This window comes from Sander lucioperca, chromosome 9 (genome assembly GCF_008315115.2).
Source record: "Sander lucioperca isolate FBNREF2018 chromosome 9, SLUC_FBN_1.2, whole genome shotgun sequence".
NCBI lineage: Eukaryota > Metazoa > Chordata > Actinopteri > Perciformes > Percidae > Sander > Sander lucioperca.
Genome location: NC_050181.1, coordinates 9,720,315 through 9,743,739, shown reverse-complemented (window position 1 = coordinate 9,743,739; position 23,425 = coordinate 9,720,315). Strand labels below are relative to the sequence as shown.

The 23,425-nt window shown below is 39.4% G+C and overlaps 1 protein-coding gene across 1 annotated transcript in view; it reads left to right on the top strand.

Annotated features, from left to right (window-relative positions):
- Positions 1 to 5,043: 5,043 nt before the first annotated feature.
- agap3 (ArfGAP with GTPase domain, ankyrin repeat and PH domain 3) overlaps positions 5,044 to 23,425 on the top strand; it is a 124,652-nt gene continuing 106,270 nt past the window's right edge. The window contains exon 1 of the mRNA XM_036004780.1: positions 5,044 to 5,903. Coding sequence (XP_035860673.1) covers positions 5,543 to 5,903 — 361 coding nt within the window. The 5' untranslated portion in view covers positions 5,044 to 5,542. The remainder of the gene's footprint in view (positions 5,904 to 23,425) is intronic.

The following is a 23,425-nucleotide window of genomic DNA, read 5'->3' as shown; positions in this document are numbered from 1 at the left end:
CGTTGCCACCGGAAATTCCGCTGGATTTCACTCTTTTCGGCCGGATGTCCGGTACCTTCCGCTTTCTTTGTGTTGTGATTTTAAACTCTGGTGGATTTATGAGGACTATGGTTAACTGCTCCTCAGATCTCTGCAGGGTAAATCCAGACAGCTAGCTAGACTATCTGTCCAATCTGAGTTTTCTGTTGCAGGACTAAAACAACTTTTGAACGTACACATGTCCAACCAAAACAAGTTCCTTACCGAGGCTATTTTACAGCGGCACCGTGGCTCTGCTAGGTGCTTAGCGCCGCCCATGACGATTGTGACTGGTTTAAAGAAATGCCAATAAAGCAGAGCACGTTTTTCTCTCATCCCGGAATGCTGTGTGGACTAGCCAGACCTTCCTCGGCAGCGCTGTGGAGGAAGGTCTGCCGAGGAAGGTCTGGCAAAGCTAGACTACTCCTGACCAATTACTTGCTGATACGGGCCAGAGTCTATGCCCAGGCTCTTCCTTTTAGTTTATTAATGCTGTATTTAAACTGGTAGTCTCGTGGAGATCAATATTTATTTTTTAAGGGAGACCTTTGTACAATAAATAACACATACAATACAGTGTCAAAGCATAAACAAACTAAATCCATTCAAACACAATTGTATACACAATACACACATTATTTCCATATGAATGATTATATTGCGTATATGTGGCAAACAGTGAGCCTGAGTCTAAGATTGTCACATCATGGACAAGTGTAACCAGAAAAGATAGAAACTAACGTAGACAGTAAACAAATAATTAAAAAACTGTCAGTATGATGTATGAAACAGTGTGTCCTTGTTTGACTTATGTGACTACTGTGAGTCACTTAATGACAAAATAGAGGTCAGGTAAGGGGTAGGGAGGCACAATTTAACCTATTCACTTAAAATACATGTGATTGGGTCCTCACATGCAAACATAACTCCATATTTATAGTGCTTTATGTATATTTTCTGCTCAGTTGGCACATCACTGGCTTTGTTGTACTAACTGAGCACAAATGAATTATAAATTATTAGTAAATAAGATCAAGCTCAAGTTGGACTATGAGAAGTCTTCCCTGCGTTCCTTGAGCGGCATTATAACTCTTCACTCCATCGCTCAACTGCCTATGTGCATTTTATGCAACTATGGGTTTATTATCTGATCAATAGCAATGCAACTTTACTTCAGTCCAGTCGGTATGTATGGTACATATTGCCAGAGGTCATCCATGGTTTATGGGTACATTTTCAATAATGAGATTGGCTCCATCCTGTCTTCAGTAAAGCAATGTGATCAGGGTCGGTTTAATAGTAAAGCCTTTGTGAAGACTCACATGAGGGTTTTGGCCACAAGGACTTATTAAGTTGGGGGGGAAATGCGCTAGAAGATTCAGATTTAGTCCTCTGTGAGTTAAAATGAGAATCAATAATTCAGACAGGTTTTATTAATGTTGGCTCAGCCAATATTTTTTTCTCTCTCTTGGTGTCAATGAAACGCGACATGTTTTAGTATTCATGGCAACTTCTGTCCTGGAGCAGCTCTCAGAGGCTCTCGCAGATCATTTATAGAAAGATACCTAATGAGTCAATTGGGAGATATGATGCTCAGATTGTTAAATAAAATAAAATACAATGTCTGAGAACCTAATTTGTTTTTTCGTTTTTTTCCTTAGTCTCAGAAATATATATAGTATCTCACAAAAGTGAGTACACCCCTCACATTTTAGTAAATATTTCATTATATCTTTTAATGGGACAACACTGAAGAAATTAGACTTTGCTACAATGTAAAGTATTAAGTGTACAGCTTGTATAACAGTGTAAATGTGCTGTCCCCTCAAAATAACTCAACACACAGCCATTAATGTCTAAACCTTTGGCAACAAAAGTGAGTACACCCCCATGTTAAATTCCCATAGAGGTAGGCAGATTTTTATTTTTGAAGGCCAGTTATTTCATGGATCCAGGATACTATGCATCCTGATAAAGTTCCCTTGGCCTTTGGAATTAAAATAGCCCCACATCATCACATGCCCTTCACCATACCTAGAGATTGGCATGGGGTACTTTCCATAAAATCATCTCTCAATGCAAATCAAACAAGCTATTAGGCTAACCGACATAAAATCATGCCAATCTCTAGGTATGGTGAAGGGCATTTAATACTTTACATTGTAGCAAAGTGTAATTTCTTCAGTGTTGTCCCATTAAAAGATATAATGAAATATTTACTAAAATGTGAGGGGTGTACTCTCTTGTCTGAGATACTGTAGGTGTTTTTTTAAAGCAAGGAATATGTCACCCATCAAACAGCTCACTGATGTGTTTTTTATAAGCAAAGGTTCGATCTTGTGTGTGTGTGTGTGTGTGTGTGTGTGTGTGTGTGTGTGTGTGTGTGTGTGTGTGTATGTGTGTGTGTGTGTGTGTGTGTGTGTGTGTGTGTGTGTATTAGAGAAGGTGCCGGGCAGTCTGTGTTCCTTCCTTAAATAAAACCTATTTAAGATAACTAAATTCCCTTTGCATATATTTTGAATACCCTACATTTTCTGATATCATTCTGTGAAAAATGGCTTTGATTACATGACAATGTGCCATGTTGTATACTGTAGTTACTGTTGTAAAAAAAAAAAAACATGTTACAGTAGGTCGGCCATTTGCCAAAAAGGAGAGCCCTGCAGGCGACTCTTGTGTCATATCCCTTATTACATAATAGCAGTGCCAACATTATCATGTGTCAATAAATAGCCTACTAAATGAGCCAGAGAATTAACAGCATAATTCATGTAATTGCACAGAGCATGGAACTCTGAGTAAGGCCTATAAGCTGCAGATAATCATAAATGTGAAGTTATTTTGAGATATGCCAAATTCACCTGGTGACTTCCTGCTGCTTTGTATTTATCAGAGGAGCTCACATACATGCAGGTAATTGTTATGGAAATAGGTGTTAAATGAAGCATTGCTGTGAAATGAACTGGAGAATAACAAAATCTTTATATCCAGATTAAACACTCACCGTCGTTTAGAAATGTTGTTTACACAAAGATAGAGTGCAACAGGATGAGCATTGTAATGTTTGGAAGGGGGAAGTTCCAAACTTGGTCAACAGATGGTGGCAGAAGGCTGAAGATAACATGCACAGCATGAGGTGTGCACTATGTTACAGAAGTGGTTCATTGTTATACATAAAAAGAAGTATATATATATATACTTCTTTTTTTTCACATGTATGATGTGGAGCTATTTTAATTCCAAAGGCCAAGGGAACTTTATCAGGATGCATAGTATCCTGGATCCATGAAATAACTGGCCTTTAAAAATAAAAATCTGCCTGCCTCTATGGGAATTTAACATGGGGGTGTACTCACTTACTATATATATATATATATATATATATATATATATATATATATGTGTATATGTATATATATATATATATATATATGGCTGCTGTGTAAAGATTCTGACAATGTATTGTAAACAGTGACTTTCCAGAACCATAAAAAGCTAATTACCGGTTCTTAAGATTTGGGTAGATCTCCATCATCACACGCAGAAGCACAAAATAAAGACACAGCAATAAAGGCACAACTAAGTTAATTAATTCATGCAAATCATAATTATCCTAATATTTAAAACAGCAGGTTATTCTTGCTACTGTATAATTCCTCGGACACCATGCTGCTATACCAAATAATAAAAAGTAATGTGTCATATTGCAGCTGTTCAGAGATGTGCATTATCATCTCGGCTGTCACAACAGGTTTGGTTACATAATGAATTAGAAAAACAGATCTACGTAGATAAACTTACAAAACAAAAACAGACTTTTTACAAGCATTAAATTAAGTGGATACCATAGCAGCCATTTAAATTGGATTAGAAACTATTGGCACTTTGTTTCTCCTTTTGAAAATACTGAACAAAAATGCTAAGATGAGTGTTTTCTGAATTGTATGTCCCTTGGAAATCACATGGTGGTAACAAAAAACAATATTATTCTCTAGATTGAAGCTGTGTTTCCACATGTAATACTGGGAAGAAGAAGAATAAAAAATGATTATTGCCCTCTGTATTATTAATGTGGGTCAGGAACCGTAATTCTTTTATCACCCTGAATTATATTTGAATTACTTTTTTATTTAAAACTCTTTTTTTGAATCTTGGCACAGTTTTCTTTTGCTTTTGTAGGGTCAGTATCTGCAACACCACACTGCTGCACCAACAGTACTTTGACTGATTGTGACAGTCACCTTGAACAGCTGTTGTTGTACTGAGCATTCAAACCAACAGGTGGCGCTGTATCTTTCTTTTTGAGTCATGGAAGCTCAACTAAACCATATCACACCACTTTTGATGAGATTCCTTAATGTAAGACATTTTGAGCATGCAGTGATAGCCTATTTGATGAAGTATGCGTGCTGTGGAGAAAGTTGGCATAATGTGACATCGATGTATGTGTTTAAATTATAAGAATGCCACTTATGACTATTAAATCTTCTAAACTGTCTAATACATCTGTATGAGGAAGAAATAGGACCACAGAAGCTGTAGCAAAAGATAAACAGTATTTGTATATTGATGAGCTGTGGTTTTGAATCTCAAACATCCACCTGTAATCTGTTCTAAGATATAAAGTTGTACATAAACATGGAGTATTTTGGAGTTACTGAAGATAAACACGTCTTGTCATTATTGATACTGATCCAAAGAAATACATTAAAAGCCCATATTGCAGTCTGTGTGGATACATGCGCGTCCACATGCGCGTACGTGTGAAAAGTGTAAATGTGTAGGCCAACATGGGATAGCCTATAATAGCTGCGTTCTTTTAATATGACAATAAGAACTACTAAGAACAAATTATATCCCTACTGTTGGCTAATTGCAGTATCTACTTGTGTATCTTGCAGCAGGCATTTTTTTGTGGTTGCATAACTGTCAGGTAGGTTATTATAATTGTGTGCACGTTGCGATTTTTCCCCCTCCACCAAATCCAATCACACCCTCCCCCATCTCAAGTACAATTACGTGTTGGGTGACGTTTCAGCATGCGGAGGAGGGCGCTGGGCAGGGACCACTTGGACCAAAGAGGAGTTAACGCTATTTCATTTCAGCGCAGAATCAACGCATTGAAGGCAGCGGACCAGGGCGCCGTGCTGAAGCCTAGCCCATTGTCTCCTTCAAACAGAGCAACTAAGGAAAACGGCTTTGACCAAAACAGCGGTGTAGCCCATCAAATAGTGTCCAAGTGGTAGGCATTACAGGTTTGTAAGCCACAGAAAAAAGGGCCTGGACAGATCTGGCCAATTACGGAAAATGAATCACAGTCAAGTTTTGATAATATGAACAAGAGCCGCGTTTTGTTGCAATTGGCGACCAACTATTGATGCTTCTGCGCCGATCGTTTTCCACACCATCAATTCGCGCGGACTTCTTTTGTTCGCATCGCTTGAATCCCAAATTCTAGCCTGCATATTTCTGTTGCCGTTGTAAAAACGAGTTAGGCGCTCCAAAAGACAACAAAAAAACCGAGATGAATTTCCAGTCGAGCGTCCCAGTCTCGCAGCAGTCTCAACCAGCCATGCCCACTCCAGGCACGGTCCCGGCGCCAGTCCCCGTCCCAGTGCCCCAGTCCATCCCGTCCCAGTTCGGATCCGGATCGTCTGCAGGCTCGGGGGCTGGCCAGTTTGGTTCGGGGACTGTTTCAGGCCAAGCTGCCCAACCCGGCTCAGCGGGCTCGCAGTTTGTTTTGTCCAACTCAGCGGCCATCAGAGCAGAGATCCATCGGTTCGAGTCTGTCCATCCGAACATTTACGCAATCTACGACCTGATCGAGCGCATCGATGACCTGGCCCTGCAGAACCAGATCCGAGAGCATGTAATCTCTATTGAAGGTGAGTAATGGGGGAATCATACTGGGGTTTCGGTTTGGTGCTTCTCACTCATTGAGGGCTGGGGGATAAGGTGGCGTGTCTGTTTTGAGGGGGGTCTTCTTTTCCTTCCTTTTATGTACACATTGTCATGGGCGCATAGTAGCCTACAGTGTCAACAATCACACTTTGTCTGAGGTTGGGGGCGTAGCCGATCTCATAGTCCTGCTCAAGGAGTGAATTGCCCCCATACACTGCAGTGTTAACAATACAATGTTCAATTGCACTCACAAGAGGCAGCCTGTGCGATTATAATGAGCTCTCAAAAAATTGCATCTGCTGTTCAATGGCATTTGTTAAAGGGAACACTGTTTTCACATCTCATGCACTACAGTCTGACCTTATTTTCATTTTGAACCCATCTCACTGGAGCAGAGGCAACCAATGTTAAGTCACATGTTGCATGAAACTAATCATTGCCTGAAACAATGCAGAACACGCACACACAGTTGTTACATAGGGTGCTGGAGAGAAGAAATTATGTACCATTAGAGATGGCATGATGAACATCATTGAGTGTGTTACGGGTATATTCTTTGTCACACTGGAGATCAAGTCCAAATGTGTTATTACCTGACCAGAGAAGGATGACAGTGACTGTAAACCAGTCAAAGCAGCTTTTCAAATCCAAGTCAGGATGATGAAATGTCTGAACGTCTTAAATTATGGTAGCAGTTTCTGGTGTGTTTCTCACTGCTACTTACCCACCATGTGTCCAATCATTGGCTGACACAGCAGTCAGTGTACTGTCCATCAAAGCCACCTGTCAGGAGTCTGGAGGAGTATTACAGCAACTGTCTGAATGCGCTCACACCACTTCTTCATACTGTCTTTGGTAGCCGTTATCATGATTCATATTTTTATATATATGTATATAGTGTTAATGCAGCTTTAAGGACAAATATTGCTGGTTGGCTTTAATCTATGGTGATATACCAATATTTCACAGTTATCAACAGACCATAGGATTTTCAGAGCTGATCTTAACAATATTTATCTGAATATTGTGACGCCCTGGGTCTGGTGTGCTGAGGCCTCTTACAGTTTTTTTACAATCACTTTGCTACTAATTTCAGAACCTTGATGTCATTTTTCAAAACTCTAGACCCAAAACTCAAAACGGTCATCACTTGTAACACAGACTGTCCAATGTTCAAAACATTGCATTGCACGTTCATATCTTTAAATAAATCTTGCACTTGCACAATCATTGGTTCAAAACACTAAGTGATTGTGAAATACCATTGAAACGTTACTTTAGATCACCCACACACAAGCTACCGATAGTTTCACTGTCATTGTTCGTACAATCATTAAATATAGTAGTACAAAATAGGTGATACATGTTTCATTATGGTACTACATGTAAATACATCTCTGTAAAAGTGTGTATATATATATATATATATATATACACACACACACACACACAGTACTTTATATATAAAGTATATATAAATTATATATCTCAATCATCAGTAACGAGTTGGCAGAATTGGACAAGCAATTCCAAGGGCCTTCATCCATACAGTGAGTACTGTCAATACTCTAAATAGTCTGAAAAGGTGGTACATGGGACCATAGAAACAGTGTCTGATAAACAGTACATTACAGTAAAGGATGATGAAATACTACATCCATAGATAATGTAGTCTAATTGGTGACAATGAATCTCGTTATCTTGAAACTTTCATGATCTAAACATGGAATATTGTTTGTTTCCATACAACTATGCATTAAGAGTAATGCAACAGTTACTTATCATTTTGAGCAGTTGTATCAATTGATAGTTAGATCATTGTAATGAAATGAATAGACAATCATCTGAAATGTGAACTGCCTTTTGAAATAGTAGTACTTTGATGTTAAGTTGTGTCATATTGAACAGGTGATTTTTGTTAAATGAACAAATGATCTTAGGTTAATATGTATTGTATCCAAGCAAATGAAAGAAGTGTTACACTTTTGAAAAATGTGCATTTTGATCATTGGTTGTGAGTTTTGTGTCTAGAGTTTTGAAAAATGACGTCAAGGTTCTGAAATTAGTGCCAAAGTTATTGTAAAAAAACTGTAAGCTGCAGTATCCTCTGTCTCTTCCTCTCCCTGCTGTCTCCACAGGCATAGCTGGTTAGGTTATATTCTCCTAGGTTTACCTTTTGCTGAGTTTACACTTCACAACACCAACACCAACACTCACTCATGCACACCCTACACCACTGCTTCCACTGACTTCTACATCTTATTATGTATATTGTTAATTTGGTCTAATTTGGTTCCATTTGGTTTAATAAAGTATTGTTACATTCAACATGGTGTTGTCTCCCTCTTTGTTATGACCACCTGAGCCAGGTCATGACAAGATGCAGTCAACACTGAACATGCTTCAGGATATTCCATGTTACATGCCAATGACACAGCAGGCAGGGACAGATTTTGTTTTGCTTTTGCTGGTTTTTAAATGTTTTTGAGTTTTTTTGAGACATTTCATTTAAACGTGTCATGCAGTGTCCATGGGGTTTAGGACAGATCAGAATGAAAATGAAAGTTATCCTTGTGAAAATAAGCAATCAACTGGTGGGTTTTAGTTCATCCTTTTGAGGAGAGGATGATATACCTTTTTTTTTCTGAAGCCTTTACGATTGTTGCATAATTTTCTCAATGAAGGCATGTCTTTATTCTGTATCTCGATATGACAACACTGGAGCCTTTTTATGAGTTATCTCTAAGATGTACCGCTCAAAAACAGAAAGGTTATTGCCTGTATTATTAAAAAATCTATTTTGAAATTGTTTGTTTCTTCTTCCTAAAAGATGAGCAAACACTTTAACTCAAGGAAAACTCCATCAGCTTCCAGATTTAGGTGTCATACATTCAAAAAACACTAGGAGTAATTTTTTGGTGTTGAACTTCACTTTTATTGTGGATTAATTCTCCTGCCGTTATGTCGTCTTCATTACATCATTTTTTCCCAGAATGCCCTTTAACAACCCTCAGAAAAAATAATGTTAGCATTTAGCTAGCTAACTTGCTAACACGTTTATCAATAGTGGGCCATGTCTGAAGGCCAATGTATTTTTATGTACCTTTTTTTTTTTTAAAGATTTTTTTGGGCCTTTCTGCCTTCAATCGAAAGGACAGCAGTGAGAAAGGGGAGAGAGAGGGCAAAGACATGCAGGAAATCGTCACAGGTCGGGCTCAAACCCCAGACCTCTGCATTGAGGCATAAGCCTCTCAATATATGTGTGCCCGCTCTACCCACCGAGCTAACCCGACCACCAATGTATCTTTTTGATTGTTCTCCAAACAAGACATATGGACTGCATTATTATCTACTGTGGCTTCTGTTGGTGCAGAAATGTGTCTTTCTGGGACATTTTCCTCGCAGTTTCTCACTGTGTGATTGTTGAACATTAGCACAAAGATTAGAAAAAAGCCCTTACTTTCTGAGTCTGAAGTGACGCATGCTAAACCTGATGCTTATTGTTGAAGTTTGAGATTAGAAATCTCTCAGTAGGATGTCACATCATCTGTACTCTGCTGGGTATCCTTGGGAATAACAACAAAACTGTGATAGTTGTGGCATTGTGTCCACACCTGCAGGCTAATACAAAATGTTACACTGGGAAATGTTTAGCCCCAAAGTAAAACTCCACTGCTGAACAACAGAATAGGCGCAGGAATGCCGTTTATTTATGAATCTGTTTAGCACGTTGTTAACCTGCTTGGGTTAAATGTCGACGTTATGTAGAATGGTGTTGAATTGATATTTCTAAGCATACACCATATGTCAGACGGCATAATAGATTTTGGTGTCCTTCCCACAAAAAAACATTGCATTAGCTTTGATGTACATTCTAGTGCTTTTTCATCCTGTTAAATCAGATGCAGTTGCCTTAATAACTGTAACTTCAAGAGGCTTTGAAGAGCTGCAACTGGAGACATTGGGCGACTTGTCTTCACCTGCACTGTGGAACTGCAGAGCTGTTCCTCTTCAATCTTGCATCATTGCAGAGGCTGTTGCTAAGGAACCAGGAGCTCATGCATTTAGCTGAAAATGCTGAAGAAAAAGTGAATATAAATTACAGCCCTTACAAAACGAATTCCCATCTTACTTAGGCTTACTTTCGTTTTGTTGATTAATAAGATCTTTTATATGATGATGACACACCATGCTGGTTTGTGTGTGTGTGTGTTTTTTTTTTTGCCTCACATTATTTCTTTTGCAGTAATTGATATTCAGGGTGCTGCTTGGTTTCTGTGCAATCATATTGCATTCAACAAAAATAATTCTCTTGTCTTTTTTATAACAATGGTTCGTGAGTACAGGACTGATGCTGAAGCTGATCTAAATTAGACAAGCATGTTATTGATGATGACCAGACCAGAAAATGGGCAAGCACAAAGGCTGTGCAAAATATAGAGGAATGCTAAGTGGTTGACATGTGATTCACAGTTAATTCAAGTATTTAAAAAGTTTTGCTAATAATCCAAGAGGCTTGGAGAAGCGTCGCAGGGTAATCTGTTTCGGAGCCCCAGGGCAAACATTTACTGTTGGGCCCCTGTTGCCTCTAATTTCCCATTAGGTACAGTGCACACAGCACACTATGGCAGCTTCATATTATGTTGCACAGAGGCCCAGAAACCAACCAGTACTACTGGAATACTACCTGCCTGAAGCTTTCCATGTCAGTTTGTGATTATTTAAAAGGGTGATAGAATGATTATATAGGGTATTTCACACTGTTCCTTAAGGTCTCCTAATATGGTATGTAACATTAGTTGGGCTGAAAATTGCCCAAGTGCTATTCTGTGGGTCCTTAGCTACCCTGTGAATATGGCTATATTTGGAACAAGAGCTTTTCTTCCAAATATGGTATGCTCATGAATATTTAGATGAGCTGAGCGCTGATTGGTGAGCGAACCACATACACATACATTGGAGACGAGACAGCAGGTCTCATATTTCAGACACTGCAACGTTATACATTTTTGCCTGCTATTTCGTTATTAAATTCACTTCTGAGACTTTTTTTATGCAAGAAATCAACTATATAAAGCTCAAATATGGGGCGTTTTACGAAAATTGATGGCTAATTGCAAATTTGGTAAGACATGTCGGACTTTAGGAGCTCCACACAGTCTGACGAGAAAGCGGCAACCTGCTGGGCACCATACCCAGTGAAAGTCACCGTTTCTGGGTTACTGGACTACCAGCTGGCTGGCTGCCATCTGCCGGCATAACTATCGTGTATTTACAGTTTGAATTTCGTCACGGCATGTATGTCACAGCTACCCTAAGGTCTTACAAAGCTAACACTTTTGTCCGATTTCAATTTAATGCATTTTTGTGAATATGAGGGGTTTCGTTAGCTGCTAGTGTCCCTTCAATCCTATGGGGGAAGATCGCGGCTAGTTAGCTACACTTTCGGCATAACTAGAGTATATTTACAGTTTGAATTTCGTCACGCCACTTATATTAGAGCTACCCCAAGGTCTTACAAAGCGAACACTTGTGTCCGATTTCAATTTAATGCATTTTTGTGAATGTGAGGGGTTTCGTTAGCTGCTAGTGTCCCTTCAGTCCTATGGCTAGCTAAAGATCGCGGCTAGCTAGCTACACTTTCGGCATAACTATAGTATATTTACACTTTGAATTTTGTCATGGCATGTATATCACAGCTATCCTAAGGTCTTACAAAGCTTAGCTAACACTTTTGTCCGATTTCAATTTAAGGCATTTTTGTGAATTTCAGAGTTCTCGTTAGGAGGAGGAGGCAAGCTAGCTTTCATTGATAGCGGACAAGAGGCACTTATTTCCCCAATCGTTTGTTTAAATAACTCAACACACATATCCATTATAAGATTAACTGGAACCTGTGGTAAGAGATTGCGGGCGTAACAAGCTCGCTGACCGCGTTCTCACTCACACACACCGGCCATTTAGCAGGAAGAAGGGAAGGAGAACAGCGAGCTGCAGGCCCTGGAGCTCTGTCAGTGCAGTGTCGTTTGCTAGTCCAGTAACCCAGAAACGGTGACCAACACACAGTTGGACAAAATTTGCAATTAGCCATCAATTTTCATAAAACGGCTCATATTTGACCTCTACATAGTTGATTTCTCACATAAAAAAATCTCAGAAGTAAATTTAGTGATAAAATAGCAGATGAACAATGTATACAATTTCTGAGATCTGCGTGACCTATTCAGAAGACTAACTGACCTCAGATCAGTCAGTGGCCTATGTAAATTTTGGGGCGTTACAAAGATAGAAGGTAGAGCCAAATAAGGTAGGAGCTGAGGAGTTGACGTCAACTTTTAGCTTGGTTGAGATTCGCCCGTTTTCAGCAGCAGTTTCAAATTGTGAGATTTGCAGAGGAAAGAGGTGTCTCTGGGATTTTGAGGTTCTATGTATGTCCTATTTACCCACCAAAGTTATTCAACTATGACTAGGTAAAATCGGTTTTGCATTCTATCACCCCTTTAATCAAACACTTCCCAAACAAAGTTTCCCACTGTGCGTGGTTGGAAATTACAGTCACAAAACGTCTCTGAATGACTGAGAACCTTTTATTGACATAATGCTAAAATGACTCAAAAATCTCCAGGATTAGATGGTGGGGTGCTTTATCAATCAAGCTTTATCAATCAAGCTAAACTGAAAAGAGCAATTCCCTGAAACAATTTGGCCTAATCCATAAACCGTTTTCAATGGCTGTGTCAGGTGTCTTTAGTCTGGGAATAAGTCAAGGACTGGGCTTCATTTCCATGTGAGCAACCAGCTCATATACCCGCTTTGTAATGGTAAATAAAACATAGTGTAATTATATGCAAACTGATAAAAAGTAAGGTTTCATTAGGTCTATTTTAGCCTCATAAGTGGCAACTTTTTCATTAACAGCCAAATCTGTTAATTCAATTGATACTGCCTTGTTAATTATCCCATTTAAACGGGCCAGTCTTCTTGCCAGTGGCCATCTTTAAGCCTCACCGTGAAGTGACATTGATGATGCTGATGAAGTTTGTTGCAGACAAAAGATTGAAGCTGTTAGCCAAGAACATCCAAATGAGGATTGCACCACAGCGGTGATGAACTAATACCAGGGTAAACTCCATCCAGTCACATATTGTCAAAGGGAGAAAAATTCCAGTAGAGAAGCTCTTCATCTACATCACCAGTGTTGTACAACATGTACTGCGTATGAGTGGACAAAACAGTTTCTGGCCCTTCGACATTGGATGTCCTTGCTGCATAATTTATTTAGTCAGAGGAACAAACTAATAGTATTTTAATTGTGGTTATTACAGACTCAAAACTAGATTACACCTTGAACCTTGAATTATAGTTGGAACCTGGAAGTGGTTGGAGATTTGATTGGGGGAAATAAATACGTGAGCGTTTGTAAATAGAATAAAATCCAGATCACTGAGATGTTTAGACAGCTGCAGAGATGGTATCTGTACTGTGATTCCAGTTTTATTTTTAGCTATTAATTTCAATGTGTAGGAGTGTTCCAGTTCCATTAACAAGACTATGTCCCGGGAATAGTTTTCTTTGGGTGTATATTGACTGCTACCTCTAATTTATATTCTTATCACACTTGCATAATGCTCTTTAGATTTTCTACAGACGTTCTGTAGTTAATTGAAAAGACGTGGATGTATAGGTACAGAACAAAAGCACTTACAGACTGTGATATAGCAAAAACAGCACAGGTCAGTGATGGACAGGGTGCCGTAAATGTTTGACTCCTTTCTGCTTTTTTAGCCTTAAAGTGGCGTCAGATTTTCTCAACACAGATTATGATTTTTGACCTGTGTGTATTTTGAGGAGATTTCCTTTAGCCAAGTTTTATGATGTTACATTGCTGTACTGTTCTCTTGCACCTTGGGCAATAACCATTGCAAAAGCTCACGCTGACATCCATTTTTCAACTGACAGTCCAATGTCAGGCCAAGCACAGTCACCTAAACCCACTGCTGCTCAAAAGGGGTGCTTGGGATTTCAAGAAAGGACTAATAAGCCTGCACAATGGGACATCGTGTGCTCAGATAGCTATTGGGGCGACACAGAGATACAAAAAGCACACAGACATAACCCTCACAGCTCTCTGTGGGCATTGTGTGGCACCTAAGCAGCTATCTGGAGCACACTGCATCTCTCTTGTAGGCAGTTGCCAAGGAGAGTGAAGCAGAGTGCTCATCTGCTAATCACAAGCAGAGAATGATGATAAGGCATATTTCTATTACTGCTGAAGCAGGATTTATTTCCTTATGACCAGTGAGATGTAAAACACTGAACTTGAATCTTAATCTTTCATTGACTGCACGCTGTCATGATGTAACAGGAGTTATGTATAATACAGCCTTTGTAGTATAATTCAAGAATCATGATGGAAATATACTGTCCTGATTAATAATCATTCATTAAACATGAAATACAAGCGGGTTTACAGAGGTTTTCCAAGGAGTTGTAACAGTTTAAAGCTGGTAAAAGGGGTTTGAATTTGAGGTGCTGTGGTTACAGTTGTCACTGTTAGCCATCTGTGTCAGAGAAATGCTGCTGCTGCTTCTGGCATGTGCAGTTTTTACAATTTGCTCATTATATTTCAAAACCATAACTGTTAATATAAATTAGAAACTGTTATAGAGTTAGAAATGTCAGTCAATACCACCAGCTGCATCACTAACACAGTATGTCAATTGCTGTTAATGTGGAATGCTGGTGTTTATAGAGTAGCCCAGTAAGTATTTACTAGTTGTAGATATTGTGCCTAAATAAAACCTCACATAAATACATCTGTTAAGCTGGAATAGGCCCAATTATGGCCTGTTTTTTTTTTTATTTTTCTATGTACTTAGTCACAACCAAAGCCTAGGGTAAAAGCTTAAGATTGGTATCTCTAGAAATGTGGAAAAAATTAAAAAATTAAAAATTACGTGGAAATAAAAACCTTTTTATGCGTCATATTTGCAATAGAAATATGCCTGAACCACCTTAACAAATTTGTTAATACAAGTACATTTTTATTAAATGATCAAAAGGATTTGCCATTCTAAATGAATAGTTAGACATCTTGGGAAATAGCTTATTCATTTTCTTAGTGAGAGTTAGCTAAGAAGATTGATACCTCTGCCAAGAGAGGCCCTTTCGCGTTACCTGAAGGCCACCGTAAGTTCTACTACACGCTTGGAAAGGAAGGGGTAATCAGAGAGGTATTCAGTTGTTTGCATCCTTCAACCTCACTGCTAGATGCTACTAAATCCTACACACTACTCCTTTAAGTATGGAGCTGAAGCCAGAAGGTGATTAGCCTAGCTTAGCATAAAGACTGGAAGCAGGCGAAAATGGCTAGCCCCTTCTCACGTTACAACAAGATAGAACCAAGTGTTAGAAGAGCAATACTGGAATTGAACTTGGGATGTCATTGTAAATGGCATGCGTCTTAGACCGATGGACTGCTAGGATGTCTGTTATTTTCAGTGAATATTTCAGAAAATTAAGAAAAACACAGATTACCCAGAAAATGTGTCTGTAGGAAGAGATTCCTTTGCTGTATGCCTCATATTTCAGAGGTCTACAACACCACTGTCAAGATTTCAGTTGAGCCTTTTTGATGTAATATAACACAGATTAATCCGAACACCTGAATGCAGCTCTCATGTCAATTCGCCCAAGCAGGCATTGATAAAAGTATAATCTTCTTTTTGATTTCCTATTCACTTGAAGACATTGTCAGATCCTCCGTAGCATCTGTAGCAACTGAAGCACTTCTGTGATGAGTATGGCAAGTATCAGGTTTCGGCCCTATTTAATCTTTGAGGGTCATTGTTAAAAAAACACTTCACGTCACGTTTACGTCATAGGTTTATTCTCGGGAGTGTAGTAGTGACAGACTTTACCCCTAACAGACGCACACCAGATAACAGGGTCCCACATGCCTCACTCTCAAAAGACTCCCTGTTTAGTGACTAGCCAATGAAGTTTCTCTCATCTGTAGCTTCAGAATGCTAATTCCATCCCCATTGAAATGCATTTTAACACGGCACCCGACTCTTGACCGTGGGTCAGCAGAGATGAGCTGAACTGGTGAGCTGTAAACAGAGCTTCGGTCTGAAGGCCTGGGAGGTCTGCGGGGTCAGAGTGCCATTTCTGCATCAGCCCTGCTGTCCTCTCTCTGCTGCAGCACCATAGCATTGGCTTATTGAATGTGACGCTATCCTCCACAGCAGAATGTCCTCCATTGTGCTATTGAACAAAGGCTCTCTCTCTCCCATTGATGGACAGCTAATTTTTTTCTTGTGTTCTGAATGTGGAGGGGCGGGGGTGAGCTGGTGAGTTGGTCGGGTTCTTTTTTTTTATAGGAAAATTAGAGTATTAGAGTATCGAAATCTCTTATGAACAGAAAGTAGAGGGTTGTTTTTTCTGTCATATTCTGACCTTGTTATCGGGTAGTGTCAAGTAGGTTGGATCTAATGTTTCATTGAAGGGAATAGGCATTACGTTTCTGGTGTCAGTCCATTTTGATTAACTGGGTTTTCAATACAGAATAAGCGAGTGTTTGTCACAACCATACATGAATCTGTAGTTATTCAGCATTAAGCAGCTTCATTAGATTTAGATGAAAGCAAGAGGAAAAAACTATCAGAATTTCTGGCGTTATACGGTGATGTAATATGGATGATGTTCTCTTTCTGCTGCAAGGACATTGTGAAGTTATTTATAACTAGTATGGTCAACTGAGAAGATGTAACTTGTGGTGATGATACAAACATGCTGCAATAATATGCAATAAACCCCTAAATTCACCGTAGTATGCACCACCATAGTCTTTTTATGCCATCTAAGTAGAGCTGAACCAATTAGTTGATTGTCAGACACATTATTTGCAAATATTTTAATAATCAATTGATTCATGTCATTGAAAGCAAAAGTACAAAATATTCACTTTTTTCCAGCCACTCAGTTGTGAGAATGTGTGGTTTTTCTTTGTCTTGAGTGATAATAAGTGTTGGTCAGACAAAACAAGCAATTTGAATTGTTTTGAATTTCCTGACATTTTATAGACCAGACTACATCTGAAGATCAACTAAAAAGAAAAATCCTTTTTTAATTTCCCCCAGCCCAAGGTGATGTCTTCAAATATCTTGTTTTGTTTGACAGAAACCCAAAGATATTCAGTTTACTATCATGTCTTGACATTTAAGAACACATCTAAGGTTGTATTTTCCTATAATTTCCTCTAATAACATTTTCTTGTTTTTTTTTTTTTTTTTTTACGGCTGAGACAGCGGTCAATTAAATTTGCCATAGGCTCTTGTTTTTTTTCTTCTTCAATTTGTGCATCATCCATATCCTATGGTGGAAGTGCTCATGTTTCCTGCCAGTGGGGTAGGGCTGGAAGCAGATGGCTGCTGACAGAGGAAGGGGTTTGGAAAGCCTTGAGTGAGCAACAGATGGAAAAGCACATATGCCTCCAAGTCCCCTCAGCCTGCCAGCAGTCCCGTGACTAACTGTGGGAAGATTCTGGCCTCATCCAGGTTGGGGATGGATAGAGGATCATAGTAAAGAATAAAGTGCCCTTAGAATAGAAATGGTTATCTGACACCAGTTTGTCTCTGGAATTCAACTGTTGGAGGATTCAGATCTCTTTTAATTGGGGATGAATGTGGCAAAGAATAAGCCTGGACCGCAGGAGCATTTTTTATACAGTATAACACTGCTAAGAAAAGCAAGCAGTTATCTTGTTTTAGTTATCCAGTTATTTAGGAAAAGAGGCTCAGTTGCCTTTGAAGAGAAATCTCATACAGGGACTTTTCTGGCCCTCGGGGAGCACATTTTCTTCAATAAAGAGGAAAATACCGGATACAGGAAGTGTGGCCTACACAATGTGAGGCCATAATGCTGCAGAATATGACAGCATACACTATTCTAGCTATAGCTTTGGTGTTATAAGTCAGTTACTCCTACTTTTGGAGAGCAGTGTAATTGAGAGCATGCAGTCTATTTAAATGTTTCAGGGCTGTGGAAACTCAATGTAATTCCCTTAACAGCTCAGGGACATGTCACAGTTTTTCTGCGTCAATCTTCAAGGACGTGCCTCGAGTTAGTTTGTTTCTGCATGAGTTTGGTGGAGTCATTCACGAAACTACTTCTATGTTGTGTGAATAAATCCTGTTAAGCAAAAAGGTTGAAGGGATGTGTTGTTCCTTATATGGCCTTCAGCCTAACTGTGTGTAACCCCCCCCCCCATAAAATTCAGATCTTTAAAAAAATTACATATAAACCATTTTTTTTAGTACAAAAATCTGTTCTATTATACTTATTTTTTGGTAAGGGTAGAATTATGTGGTGTGTTTGTAGTAGTTAAGGCTAGATGTGTGTATGCAGCAGATTGACATTTGCTCTCACACTTGGCTGTAAACAGACTATCCTTTCTGTACTTCTCAGTTTATTTTCATTGAACTGAGAATAGCACTACTTTTCTGAGGTTAGCCCTCTTGTCAGTACAGCTTGTTTAACATGTGCCAGCTGAGCATTATCACCCAGGTCCTACATTCCTTTTGTAGATGTCACTGTTTTGATGGTGTTGTGGCATGTCCTCTGGCCTTGTGCTTGCTGCCTTCAAAGGACTCACTCAGGCAACGTGCCAGTTGCTTGTTTTCCAGATTGTTTTGTTGCTGATTGCGGGAAAGGACATGTCATAGTTGTAAGAATGAGGAAAAAAAAGTGCTGCAATGGACAGTTGGTTTTGATAAAGTATCTGTCTGTGTCTGCATCTGTTACTCAGCTTAGGTCTTGCTCAGCAAATATATTTTAGTCACTTGTTTCGTGAATCATAACTTAACTCTGAGTGTTTGTTGTGAAGTTTTATTCTGTGGGAATCACTGAAGAGGGAGTGTACTGTAATGTGACCCCCATTTACTGTTTATACCCCCGTTTCCTGCTTTCCCCACGACTGGAATAACCCAAAGTTGTTCCACTGCTGAATCCCCCCTGGCCATGACCCAGGACTCATGTCATGTGGTGGGGTATGTGAACTGCATGTACAACAACCCCTCTAGGAACACAATCACAGTTCCCATTTTGGACCTGACGTCTGAGTAATGGACATCAGCTCCAAGCTGTAAAGACTTAATCCCTGTGGCACTCCTTGACTGAATGTCTTCCACTTGTTTCAAGTCTGAGTTTGTATTTGTTTTCCTTATGTGATTCAGAGAGCTCAAACATTTATATTTGAATGGACCCTATGGACCCCTATCAGTGGTGCATAGACCAGATGCTGCCTATAACTGATAACTGCAATATTAATGAGAAAATACTTTAAAAACTGTGGAACATTTTAGTTCAAGTCTGAAAATTGTGTTTCCATTTAGAAAATTATGACTTGTGGCGAGGAGGCGAGCAGAAATCAAAACCATAATGCATTATACCCCTATGGTTTTAGGGGTCTTAGTTTATCATTGCATACTAAGCCTTCATTTTCCAACTTTTCCAGAGGCAAAATTGTTAATATCTCTTTGTGTGTAGGGTGTTTGATGACTGCACTGCTGCAGTGTTTGCATACATACAGTATGCATAAATCATGAAAAAATAGTGCGAGGAGTGTTGCCCTATGTTAAAAAAAGTGGAACCTCTAGCAACCATACAGCACATTTATCTCATGGTTGAGCCAAAATTATAGCAGGCCACAACATGCCAGGACACAAGTGGCCAACAGCAAACATAAGAAGGCAAAAGTGAATAAAATCTGAAGAAATCATTCATAAGAGTCATATTCTTAATAGCCTGCCAGTTAGGAGCGATAATACTATGGACATTTGGAAGAAAAAGGCTACCAGAATGCTACAATGTGTTTGCCAAGCACCATTTGGTCCTCTTTTCTTTAAATGCAGTGTTTCTGATATGAGACAGTGCTGTAAACTGAGTGGCTCTGTGTGAACGGACACTCTGCAGTGCTCATTTGATATAAGCTGTTCAGAGTCTTGCTCCGGGCTGTGTCAGTGCAGCTTCTCAACAGCTCTGGTTTGGATGATGAGATTTTCTTCATTGAGGAGTCTGGCGTGAAAAGTGCAGTGTTCAGCAGCCTGACGCTGTTCTCAGAAAATGAGCTCTCCCTCGATTTTGTGTTCACGTACTGGAATAAACTGCTGGCCTCTAATGAAATACTGTACAGCTAAAAAGGAGGAATTATGACACTTGTGTTGCCATACACTACATCTCAGGCCCTGTGGTTCTCTTGGGCCCATTCTGTTGTGAAATTGGACCAACTGGTGTCTAGAGATGCACCCTGCTGATGTGTTAAAACATAGTGAGCCATTTGTATCCATTTTGCAAGACATTTACAGGACATGTATTTCCCCAGGAAATGGGTTTCTTAGCAGCACTATGCTATTGACTGGCAGGCTCTGTGTTTATCCAGTTACAAGTACTTGCACAAAAAATATGTTTAAAGTGAGGGATAACTCACATTGCTAATGTTTGTGTAGGGCCTCTCTATTCACACCTCTAAATTGTGGCTTTTCACATATTTGGCTTTAAGAGACCCTCCACTCCAAAAAAGGTATCTTTTGTTGTGTCAAAATCTGGCATAAAATCTGGCCCTGGCGGCCTAAAAAAACAAAAATGTAGCGGCTAATGTAGGCACAAGCTAATTCAAAGCTACATTTTGTCTGTTTACATGATAAAACAAATCTTCCTGTGGTCTATTCATGCCAATAGGGCTTTTAGTCAATAGGACCCTACGTTTAGTGGGCTGGCGAGTGAGAGCTTGGGCACGATTAGTGGTCCACTTTCAAAAAAAAAAAATCCTTTGGCCACACTCACCCTCATGGATTGTCAGATGTCACGTTTGGGTAAGAGCTCTGGTGATGCATCTCCGTCGGTGGCTGAGTGAAGTGCAGATCTGACGGTGGATGGGTAGGCAGTAGCATGTGTTATGTAACACAAGTAGGTGGTGGAGTAGATCTGCATGAGTGTGTTTGTGGTGTGCATGTGGTACTCTCTGGATGTGTAAATTTCCCCACACACAGACCTTTGCCCCTGACCTTGATTGGTGTCTGTTGAGTGCAATACCCCGGGGAGATGGATGTAATGGGAGTTTTGGTTTATAGGGGGGTAGGATCAAGGTATTGGAGCGGTGTTAAGTTGTGACAGAGGGTCAGAAATTAGGGTTGTGGGGTTGAGTTGCCTGTCTAGGAAGCCTCTTAACACTCTTGTCTGGCAGAATCAATCTATACCACTTTCTAGGATTGTAACCTGTCTGGGCCCCTTTACACAAGCTTTAAATAGCTTACTAGGGTGTCCCATTTCACATATCTTCATTATGTTTTATGATTGTACTTGTCTTTTATTTTTTTATGAATAAATTTAACCTTGAACCTCCTTTTCTTTTTACTCCATCCTCTCAATATCTCTATAGCCACTGTGCAGATAATTGTAATTGCCAGCTAGCTCAGACTTCTTTGTTTGTAGCTGGTCCAGGGCTAGACATCCCTATTTCTGACAAGGAAGGGATCAGATCTCATCAGATAGAGTCCCCAAAGGCGGGTCGACCTGAGGTTATCTGAGCCTGAGCTACTGGTGTGGTATATTCGGATAGATGGGATAATTCAGCACAGTATTTGTTGCTTTAATTTTCTGGTACATGTGTCTTGTTGATCACAATGTCTAAAAACACATCTAGTTACTTGACTACAGGAGAAACAGAGTAAGCTATTATATGATGCACTGTGTGCATTAACTGGTACTGATGACTCATTGAAAATTCTTCTGGTTGCATATGGCCCATGCTGAGCAATGCAACACCTCAGCCTGCACTGACTCAAGGACGGGGATTGCAACTGCAAAGCCAAACATGGAGTGTTTTTTGATGACTTCGAGTTATTGGACATAGAGTCCAACCAAGAAGAAGCACTACACACGTTTATTTTTCCTCAACTTGGAAGCAGTTAGGCTTGTTTGGTTGTTTTCACATAGCCTTACTTGACAATCCTGGTTAATGTGTCCTCTTGTGTCCATCTGGAGAAAATAACACCCACTCTAACCAACATTTGTGTTGGATTCCTTGCTTATGAAGATCTCTATGGAGGAGATTTTAAATGTTCCATGTTCAGAATGTTATGAAATGCTAAAACTGTTTTATATATGACCCAATATAAATCATGCTCTGCAAATTTATGCAGTAGAGAAGCAAAGTTTACTTTTTTATGGTGCGATTGTTTAGATAAAGGTTGCATTGAACTTCTACTGGGTTAGTCTGTCAGACCTGGATGGACAGAAACGTACCGAGATTTCTTATTATGTCAGGCCTGTTTCTGTAGGATAGACGCAGAGCGGAGATGGGCTTGGATAGATGGAGAATCAACTAACTCAATTAAGCAGCTGCTCGTCAGCAGATTTAGCTGACTGGAGATCGATCAGCACTACCCAATATGAACTCAATAAGGAACATCTGATGTCTGTGATCTCTTTGATGTGAACATTACTGAACAGTGATGTCATCTGATCTTGATTTTTATCCAAAAGAAAATGTGGGATTTTCATTTAATGCCGCTATTCAAATCTTACACATAACCAGACAAAGCCTATGCTGTCTGCAACGAAAAAGGTTTACTCTATCACTAAGGTTTGATGTCTGACATCTTCGACCTATCTTTGTCATCTTACAGAAATGTAAAAATGTCAACTATCATATCCTGACAACTTGTGTTTCTTTGTTTCGATTTCATGAATTATTCATTTCATATTTTAGTTGCATTCTTCAACTCCTTTATTGCATTACCTTAGACAGCTAGCAGTGTCACAAGGAAGTGTCAACAAACTGTCAAAACACTAAGATGTCAACCGAACACACTAATTATTATACTAATAAAACATAATTTATCCAGTGGTTGGTTGAGAATTTATTCTGAAAGGTGTCAAATTTGGGATTATATTGGCACGAATAAAAAGAATGAACCAGAATAAACAATGATAAGAAAACTGATATTTGTTGACAGCATATCCTTAAGAAGTAACTCTCCAAATTTGCCAGAATATCAGCTCTATTTACAGATTTTTTTTTTATCATGACTATACTGAAATGTAATGCTTGAATTTGATCACATATCTTTGGATGTTATGGGTATGTCAGTAAGTAGGCTCAGGGGTCATGCACTACTAGATTAGGGTATACATATAGGCAAAGCGATATAATCGACTCAAAATGGAAGACACTGCCTTATTGAGTAACCCACTGAGGTCTGATCTGATTTATTTTCAGCTTAACAGCCATCGAACTTGTCACTGATTTTCTTTGTTATCTCTTCCTCATGCCCTCGCTGCCTTTGCCCCACCTTGATGGACTCCCAACATCATGCAACTCTGCAGGTAAGCCTAAAAAAATACAGGCCAATATGAATCACACTCAAAAGCATTTTGGTTACATGTCACGATGTACAGTTATAATTTTTGTTTCATGACACACCTGGATGGATGCATACATAAT